Raw genomic sequence first — 10,187 nt, forward strand, 5'->3', positions numbered from 1 at the left:
ATGGAAGGGGCTCAAATTCCCTGTTTGAGGTTGCACAGAAGCCGAGCAGGGCTGGGTGATACTTTCCTTGCTGCAGTTGTCATCTGAGCATGGCAAATCTCAGGTTAAAGTGACTGGGAGAAGATAAAAGTCACCCTGGCTACTGGACATGGGGATCTGTAATTTCTTCTCTGCCATCCCTGGATACTCCCTGTTCTTCCAGGACACTGTTCTGTTTGCAGCAGCTGTCGCAGACTTCCCTGTTAATCAAATGGTGATTAATAAGGGAACCTGTGATTATTTATGTGTGAAGGCAGAACTGTCACTGCCAATGGATGCTACCGGGAGAAGGATGGCCTTGAATGACTTCTCATCCTTTCTCACAGCAGAGTTTGGTGAGCTGGGAAGTGAGGCAGCAGAAAAGGAGCTGTTAATAGGGGCTGAAGATTCTCTGAAGAGGAAATCAGCACTCCCTTCATTCAAGTTACCAAGCCTCACCCCAAAGGAGAAAGGTATTGCTGTGGCAGGAGTCATTGGTTTGTTTTACCCTCAGAGGGTGATTCAGGAAATAATTGCTTTTTTCTCTGGCAAGTTGCCCCTTGACTCCATCAGGAGCATTTTCTGAGGTCATGTTACTGTCCCAGCATTCAGCAGAGCCCAGACAAACACTGGGAAGAGCAGCTGTGGGAGGCTGGCAGCTCCTGGCCACTGTGGAGAAAAAACCTGGAGAAACACAAAAGAAAACCTGAACTCCCCCTTTCCCATGGAGATAGAGAGGAGCAGATTTTATGCTATATAGGGTTTTTCCTTCTTCAATATCCATCTTTCATGTCTCCTTCTCTCTCCTTGTGTTGTCTTGACCATAGAATCATTTAGTTGGCAAAGACCTCCAAGCTTACTGAGTCCAACCATTAACCCAGCACTGCCAAGACCACCACTAAACCATGTCCCCAAGTGCCACACATGTGTTAAATCCCTCCAGGGACAGTGACTGCCTGGGCATCCTCCTCCAGTCCTTGACAGCCCTTTCCATGAAGATATTTTCCTCAATACCCGACCTAAACCTCCCTTGGGGCAACTGGAGGCCATTTCCTCTTGTCCTATTTGATCCCCTCATCCTTGAGACTCCATAATTCAGTTTTGCCCCCACATTTAGGCTCAGCCAGAGGAAAACCCTTGCTGTGACAGGCTCTCTCTCTCTGCTCTGAGCTGTTCTGCTGCTTTAGCTGTACCAGAGCTGGCCAATGCAGACATTCCCCATGGATTTTCCAAGATCCACCTGGATCTGTCACACCACACCCATGGGTGAACAGCATTCCTTCACCTGTGTGCTCTGTTCCCTGGGGGATTCTCCAAACGGTGGCCAAAGGAGTGGGGGACCATGACCCAGAAAGTTTCCTGACCCCATTACAAATACTTTCTGATGTCCTGCAGGGATTTGTTTCCCACAAAGCTCTCTGGGCTATTCTGAATCAGCACTTCCCTCCTCTCTGCAGCCCCATCGTTCACCGAGGAGCTCATGGACCAGGCTGCAGCCGCTGGGCAGTGCGTGACGCTCTCGTGCAGGACAGCAGCTCTCTCCTCCCTGCACATCACCTGGTTCAGAGGTGACACTGCCATCCCTCCCGAGACTCCCTGACCCCTGGGACAGGGCTGCAGGGAGAGCTTTAAACACCTTGGCATCAATTTGCAGGGTGCTTATCTCTCCCATCTCCTGCTTTCCAGATGGGATCCCTGTCCAGAGCAGCAGCAGGATCCTCATCTCATCCACGCTCAAACACTTCCAGCTGTTAACCATTCTCTCTGTCAATGCTGAGGATTTTGGTATTTACACCTGTGTGGCCACAAACTCTCTGGGCTCAGCATCCACCTCTTGTGTCATGAGAAAAGCAGGTGAGAGAGGAGTAGATACAGAAGTAGGTATGCCCCTAAAAATGTAACCTATCAGTGCCTTTGAGATGAGATTTCTGCACATGAGTGCAGAGGAAGATCTCTCCCTTGCTGTGGTCCATAGCCTGTGCAGGGTTCATTCCCTCTTCTTCATTCTATTTTCTCTCCTGGACTAAGAGCCACTCCAAGACAAAATCTTAGTACTGAGTTTAAATTAGGGATGGTAAAATTGCTGTTCCACTAGCTGTGTGTTTATATATATATATGCATATATAAGAGACATATGCATGTTTTGTATATATTTATATAAATAATACCTGTAGTTGGGTGCAGGGTTTTGTATCACAGCAGTGCTGCTGTTAACACTCGTGGGGTTTGTGCCTCCTCTCCACAGAGGTTCCCCCCAGTCCTCCACCCCCTGACATCGTGGAGGTCTACAAGGATGGAGTGCAGCTGGTTTGGAAACCTGTGGAAACCAACACCCCTGTCCACTACACTGTCCAGTGCAAGACTGAAGGTAAGGTGCTGTCCTCGTGCTTTGCAAGGAACATCTTGGTTTGTATGATCTCCTCACCAGCTGGATATTTTATTGTTGCTCAGAAACAGCCTGATTTAATTCCCCAGTTTAGAGTTAGGAATAGGATTCATACAGCTGTCATTTAACCATCTAAAAGTTAGGGGTTGTACCTGTTAAATCAGCCTGGAATTGGCATATTCACACCAAGGCTTTGCTAAAGTGTGAATCAAAAAAGGCTGGGTGGAAGCTACAACCAAAAAGTGAGCAGCTACAGGAGAAAATGCCTAGTCTGACTTGCAGCTCTCAGTAATCTGACAAAATTAGACAGTAATGAAACAACATCATCCCAGGTTCAGGCTTCCCTGAAGAAAGATGATTTATCAAACAGGCAGTTCATCCTCTGCTGAACAGCTGTGTTTTCTTTTCCAAAGGCCTGTGGAGGAAGCTTAGGGCAAAGAGTCAGGACAGGATAACCAAAGTTTGACAAAACTGCATCACCCCTTTGATTTTCTCTTTTGAGGCTTGGTCCAGAGGCTGACGAAAGTCAGAGGATCATTTAGTCATGGAAGGCACCTTAAAAACCATCTAATTCCAGCATTCCTGCCATGGGCAGGGATACCTTCCACTACCCCAGGCTGCTCCAAGCTCCATCCAACCTGGCCCTGGACAATTCCAGGGATCCAGGGGCAGCCACAGCTTCTCTGGGCACCCTGTGCCAGGGCTTCAACACCCTCTGAATAATAAATTCTTCCTGACATCTAATCTAAGTCTCTCACATTTTAAAGTTGCTCCCGCTTGTCCTGCCACTATCTGCCCTTGTCAAAAGTGAGTATTTTCCTGTTTAGTTACAAAAGCTTTGTATCAAATCCCCAAGGCTGTTCTGCCTCTCTTGGGATGGATTTGCTGTTGTTATTATGAGTGTGCTGTCTGATAGCAATTCCTGCTGCAGCCACACAAACCCAGCCCTTTGGATTCAGCTGCTCCATGTTCCTTCACTTAATTCTCCAAACAAACAAACACACGACACTCCCTTCTGGATTAGCATGAGCAGCAGCTTTTGCCCTTTCCCTCTGGAGCTGGTGTGAGTCACTTTCCCCCCAGCACCCCTTTTTTTATCATTATTCCTTTTGACACAACTGTAGGAGAGATTTGGGGAGGATACAAACACAAGTTCTTGCAGTTAGTCAGAAAAGTGGGAAACAGCATCTACAGCTTTCCATTGCACTGTGCATTTGGCAGGAACATGCAAAATCCTGCTCTCCTGAACACAGGAGGATTAAGATAATCAGGAATAAATTCCTTGGTTTATCCATTATTTGAAAACAGGCTTTTCTATGCTACTTCTGCACATATTTTTTTCTCTATTTCTAAGCTGTATCTGCTCCTCCTTACACAAACAGTCCCCAGTTTGACCAGTACTCTGTAAAATCATTGATATCTTGGGTTTGGATGGGGAATTGTTGCTTATCCAAAGGCTTGAGGGTCTTTGCCACAGTCTATTTGAATGGAATGATTTATTTTAAATTCAGGCAGTTTTGTGCAGCCTTGAGCACAGCGGCAAAAGAGGGGACACAGCATCATGTGGGAGGAATGCTGATTAAATTTTTGTTGGGGATTTTCTCCTCCCTAACTTAGTCCCATGAATAATGAGTCCAGAATGTACCTACAATTCCAGTTCCATGAGAAATCATCTGAGCTTCACAAAAGCTGAATAAAACCATCCATGTTTCAAACACTGGGTTTTCTGGGATGGTGTTAGTGGAAGGTTCTGCCCAGGAATCCTGCACCTCATGGTCTCAACTGGATTAAAGACAGGGCCAACAGAGAAAAAAAAAATAGTGATTTATCTTTTGTTTGGAGTTCTTGATGTATATTTCCAATAGAGTTTGGTGACATGAATTAGATAAAGAGAAAAAATACAGGAAAATTTCATAACTCCTCATTGGCACAACTTGGAATTATCAGATATAAACCAGCTGATTTTAGAGAAGAATCACACAGGTACAGCCCCAAAGTTGGCCGTGGTAAATTGTTTTTTCCACATTCCCAGCACATAAGCAAAGTTGGTGGGAAAAAAAAGAAACAAAAACAACCAAAAAAACCCCAAAAAGCAGAACAAACCCCCAAATCAACCAAAAACCTCCAACCCATTGCGACCATCTTAAAATGAGTCCTGACCTCTTTTCTTTCTTAAGATGGGGAGTGGACGACTCTTGCTTCTGACATCACTGACTGCTGCTACTATGCCAGAAATCTCCCCCAGGGGTTCATCTACCACTTCAGGACAGCCTGCACCAGCAAGGCAGGGACAGGCCCCTACAGCCACCCCTCTGCCAGAGTGAAAATCACTGGGAAGGATCACATGGGTAAGACCAAACGCCAAGAAAACTGTGAGATTTTCCTGCATCAAACCCACTGCATCCTTTTAGATGCGGGCCCAGAAGCCAAGAGCAAGAGAATCAAGGCAAATTCCACTTGGGTCAGGGTTGTTCAGGGCTTTTGCATCTAAAATTAAATGATTTTCTAATTATTTTCTAGTTCTGGACGCAGTGGAATAGATACAAACATTAAAAACCCCAATAAGATAACAACATCATGTAAATATAAACAATGTATAACTATATAAAATTGATAGTAAAACACAAACCTGGGAACTGCAGATTACCTGTTGAAGACATGGTTTTGATTTGAGATTATGAGGAAATGGGTCTTGTACAATAAATGTTTTACTGGAGGCATTTATCTACTGATATAGGTCTTGCACTGGTGAAAACTCTGGACTTGCTTATATTACAAACTAAATCCTAAATTCAGTAGTTAACTTGTCTATTCTGGTGTTTCCACTGGGGATTTTTGTCCTGTGGTGAATTTTCCAGCTGTACTTTGTCTCTGAAGTAAAGAAATTTCAATTTACTATTTTTGTCACCTGTTTGACTGCTTTGTACTGCACACATGTTTTTAAAATTAGGAGATCCATGGCCCCAGAGCAAACATATCCTCATAGCAAAGGAAATGTCCTTTCTGCAAAGAAACAGAAGGATGGTCTAGCTGGAACTTCCTCCCAATGGAGAGGATTGCTCTGTAAAAATCGGTTCACAGAGATATTTTTAACTCACCCCAAGTCCTCTGCTTTCCTTTTTCTCAGGATTTGTTATCATATCTCAGTATGTCCAGGTTTTCCAACCAGATGCTTTAAAGGGATGCTTTAACATTTCACGGAGTGCTTGGATGCGACCACATGCCAGAACCAGAGCAACAAGTTCCAGCTGCTGCTCTGAAATGTCCAACCACAAGAAGTTTCTAATTTCTTGTCAGTTTTTACCATATTCTGAGGATTTGTTGTGTGAGAAAATAAGAAGCAGCAGCTAAGATGTTTGCTACCATAGCACACAACACAGAATCCATCTCATTCTGTCTGAAGTGGCCATCTCACTCTGTCTGGAGTATCGGGGAGTTTTTGGGGAGACAGAGCAGAATCTGATGCAGTCCATTAGCACTGGGTGCCACAGCTGGAACAGCTGGAGAAAGCTCTCCTTGTTGCTGTTCACAGATAGCAGGGGAGACCCAGAGAGGCTCCAATTCCCACACAGAGCTGTTTTCCCATGTAATCCTGTCCCTTTCTCCCTGCAGAACCTCGTGCTGCCACGCAGGAGTTCCCATCAGCTGCCCCTGAAGAAGAGAGTGAAATGATCACACCTCCTGAGCCCTTCCCCACCTACCAGACCTATGCCTTCCAAACCGAGATCAAAAGGTAGAGAATCCAGCTGAGTTCTTAACGACCCAGAGAGAAATCCCACATGTGATGGAGCAGCTCTCCTACAAAGAAAGGCTGAGAAAATCAGGGTTGTTCAGCCTGGAGAAGTTTTGGGGTGACCTAATAGCACCTCCCAGTATGTGAAGGGAGCCTACAAGATGGAGAGGGATTTTCTCTAAGGGGATGGCTTCAAACTGAGAGTAGGTTTAAATTAGGTATTAGGAAAAAATTGGTCCCTCTGGGGGTGGGGAGGTCCTGTCACAGGTTGTCCAGAGAAGCTGTGGCTGCTCTATCCCTGGAAGTGCTCAAGGCCAGGTTGTTTTACCATCCTTACTGTACCTTACATCCTTTTTTTCCCCCTCATATCTGGTCTAAATCAACCCTCTTTTAGTTTAATGTCATCCTCCCTTGTCCTGTCACAACAGATGTGCTGGGCAGGAGGGCAACCACTTGATTTATGATGAAATGAGCCCAGGGCTAAAAAATTTCTTGTCCTTGCTGCACCAACTTTTGCAGACACTACTTCAGTCAGAGTGCTGGGATTCAACTTTCACTGCCTAGAAGAAAGACACTTATTTCTGCTGCCAACAGAGGTAGTTCACTTGCTCTCTCCTCTCTCTCCGGAGGAGTTAAGCTCTCACTCCTGTAATTTAAAGTGACTGTACAGTTTAAAGACACAGGAGGATGTGCAAACTGTGACAGTAGATGCAGTAACTCCCCAGCAGGCACAGATGAAAAACAGCAAGGAATCCCAGTGGTTTTAAAGAACAGAAGAGAAGCTTAACGTGCCTTTGTGCTCCCAAAAGGGAACCAAAACCCAAAATTGTGTTCCTTTGTGCCAGGGGCCGGTTCAGCATCGTCCGGCAGTGCCGGGAGAAGGTGAGCGGCAAGACTTTGGCTGCTAAAATCATCCCTTACTGGCAAGAGGACAAGCAGGCTGTGCTGCTGGAGTACCAGGTGCTGAGGAAGCTCCACCACACAAACATTGCCCAGCTGAAGGGTGCCTACGTCAGCCCCAGGCACCTGGTGCTGATCCAGGAGATGTGTGTGGGGCCAGAGCTGCTCCACTCCTTGGCACTACGGTAAGAGCAGGAGGGTGTAACAGCAGTGGGAGTTTGCATCACTTAATTAGTGGTTTGTCTCAGTCTCTTCTGTCTTCACTCAGAGCCAGAATTAAGAAACACACAAAGGAAATTATTTTCTCGTGTTCTGGCTTGGCTGTTTATTAAATCTTATCTAAAGTACAGAGAGTTCGACAGCACTTCTAGCTACCCGCCAGAAGCGAGCAAAATGGAGAGAGATCCAGCTGCTGCAAGGTCTCTTAAAGTTAAACAGTCCAATAGAGAATTAACACCTGTATAATTTATACTTTTGACCCAATAACCACATTCCATGACCCTCAGTGTGACACTAACTGTCCAACCAGAAACTACTGCCTGAAACCGTGAAGAAGGAAGATTAGCACCCAAAATCCTCCATCTTGTCCCATACCTATTACTATACTATAAAAATCTCAAATTCCAAACCCTTCACCATGTGAAATCACACACTTCTATTTAAGTACACACCAGTGATTCCAACTCCATCACTCAAATTTTGGGATCCTTCTCCAAGGCCTGAGATCAAAAGCAGTGTTCTCCTGGGGGTCAGTGCCAGAAAGCACAGAAAGCTCAAAACCCCAGGTTTCTGGGATCCAGCAGGAGGGAAGAGTTTTCCAGTCAGGGCTGCTGTTGGGAAGAAGATGCCTGTTGCTTTCTCCTGACAAACTGGATCATCCCTCTCCATCTGTTCCAGTGTGCTGTCATTGCACATGGGATTTTTAAAGCATTTGTTCTGCATCTTCTTGTGAGATAAAAAAATTATTTGAGCTCCCTACAGTGAGCTCAGGGCCACCCAGCTGAGATGTTGAAAGCAGTTTACAGTGGTTGATATGAACCTCTATCTCCCATAATGTGATACACGAAGGGTTTCCTTACACCAACACCTGTTAACCCAAACACCACAACATGGAGGTTACCGTGGGTCAGGGAAGATTCACTGCTTCTCACAGTGGCACAAAATGAATTTGCTGAAATCCTGTGATTTAAAAAGAGGGAATTGTGGACATCAAATCTGCTTTGTCTCTTTCAGCTCTATAACATCCTGATCTTGCTGCATCTGTAAACCTGACTCACAGAATGCACCAGCCTCTACACACTGAGATGATTTGCTAAACTAGAGTTGTTTCTTCCTGACTCTTAAGGGTCTGATGGGATCAGACACCCAGGGGAGGGTGATAGTGGGTGTAGAAAGGCATTTTTGGGCGTGCAGACAGGAGACCTGTGTTTTCTATCCCCTTTCTCTCACCAGGACATCATACTCAGAGGTGGAGGTCCGAGATTACCTGTGGCAGATCCTCAGTGCCACTGAGTACCTCCATGCACACAACATCCTGCACCTGGACCTCAGGTCTGAGAATATGATCATCACCGAGCCCAACCTGCTGAAACTCCTGGATTTTGGGAATGCACAATTCTACACACCGGACAAATTTATTTCCATGGACAAATGCTCGGACTATGTGGAAACCATGGGTGAGTTGAGTTCAGTCACAGCCACTTGGGGCTTATCTGCAATCTGTGATAAACAGAAAGACACAAACATTGGTCAAGGCAGCAGGTGGTCCCAGCAAGAAAAGCCTTCCAAGTGCTGCTCTCCAGTGACAGTGTGAGTTTGTGGGAACAGTGAGGGGTCACAGCTGTCCCACTGCAGACCACAGGGGACAGAGCTTACAGCAGCACCATTCTGGCTGCCATCCATGTGTCCATTTGTCCAGGGATAAAGCTTTGCTGCCGTCTGCCCAGAGGTTCTCATGGTTTCACTGCAATCAGCATCCATGTGGAAGCTCCTCAACCAGCTCCCTGTCCTGGGAGCTGCCTCTTCTTCCCTCTTGGGAAGGCAGCAAAGCATAAAGCATCCACTGCCTTTGTGCTGCTCTCAGTGTGTTGGAAAGGAGCTTGCTCACACCTGTTTACTTTTCCAGCTCCAGAACTGCTGACAGAGCAAGGAGCCCTTCCCCAGACTGATATTTGGTCCATTGGAATCACAGCCTTCATCATGTGAGTCAGTTGATTGTTCCCCATGCTATTACTGGCTTTAAAATCACAGTTTCAAAGAGTTAATCCCATCCTCTGGCAATGTCATGGAAAGCTGGGAGATGGAGGGAATGGCTGTGTCATCACAACCTGTGTCAGGGCCTCATTGCCCTCACAGGAAGAATTTTTTCCCAATATCTAACCTACAGCTCTCCTCTTTTAATTTAAAACTGCTCTCCCTTGTCCTGCCACTACAAGCCCTTATCCAGAGTCCCTCTCCAATTCTCTTGGAGCCCGTTAGGCACTGGAATGGGCTCCAAGGTCTCCCTGAAGCCTTCTGCAGGAAGACCAATCCCAAATCTCTCAGTTTTTCCCCAAGGGAGAGGTACCCCATCTCTCTGCTCACCTGGGTGGCCTCCTCCAGACTCGCCACAACAGCTCCACGTCCCCCTCATGCTGGGAGCCCCAGAGCTGGAGGCAGTTTCATGTTTTCAATTCTGTTCTCCTGGGGCAGGTTGAGTGCCACCTACCCCGTCAGCTCGGATGCACCCTGTGAATTCCTGAGAACAGCCAGGAAGGGGAAGCTGAAGCTGACGCGGTGCTACGCGGGTCTGTCCGGGGGAGCCGTGTCCTTCCTCCAGAGCACCCTGTGTGCAAACCCTTGGTAAGAGGCTGGCTGTGCTCCCAGCAGCACAGCTGGTGCATACCCCGGGTGTCGCCCCTTCTCTCCGTTTGCAAGGAGCCTCCTGATGCAGCAGGGATCCCTGACTGACCCCTCACCTCTGTCTGTCCTAGGGGAAGGCTGTCAGCCTCCGAGTGCCTTCAGAGCCCCTGGCTCCAGGAGACAGGTCTGGACAACAGGCAGCAGGCCCTGGTCACCTTCCCCACCACCAAACTGAGGAATTTCCTCATGGAACGGGAAAAGAAGAGGGGCCTGCTGTGCTCCAAGTACGGCCTCATGATTGCACAGTGA

General features: G+C 46.8%; 1 protein-coding gene across 1 annotated transcript in view; it reads left to right on the forward strand.

Moving 5' to 3' along the window:
- Positions 1 to 10,187, forward strand: part of OBSCN (obscurin, cytoskeletal calmodulin and titin-interacting RhoGEF) — a 163,809-nt gene extending 153,622 nt beyond the window's left edge. Inside the window, 11 exon segments of the mRNA XM_062505854.1 lie at positions 366 to 491; positions 1,476 to 1,586; positions 1,705 to 1,872; positions 2,264 to 2,386; positions 4,582 to 4,752; positions 6,017 to 6,137; positions 6,983 to 7,222; positions 8,490 to 8,713; positions 9,163 to 9,238; positions 9,729 to 9,878; positions 10,010 to 10,187. Of these exon segments, the coding sequence (XP_062361838.1) occupies positions 366 to 491; positions 1,476 to 1,586; positions 1,705 to 1,872; positions 2,264 to 2,386; positions 4,582 to 4,752; positions 6,017 to 6,137; positions 6,983 to 7,222; positions 8,490 to 8,713; positions 9,163 to 9,238; positions 9,729 to 9,878; positions 10,010 to 10,187 (1,688 nt within the window).

This window comes from Cinclus cinclus, chromosome 1 (genome assembly GCF_963662255.1).
Source record: "Cinclus cinclus chromosome 1, bCinCin1.1, whole genome shotgun sequence".
Lineage (NCBI taxonomy): Eukaryota > Metazoa > Chordata > Aves > Passeriformes > Cinclidae > Cinclus > Cinclus cinclus.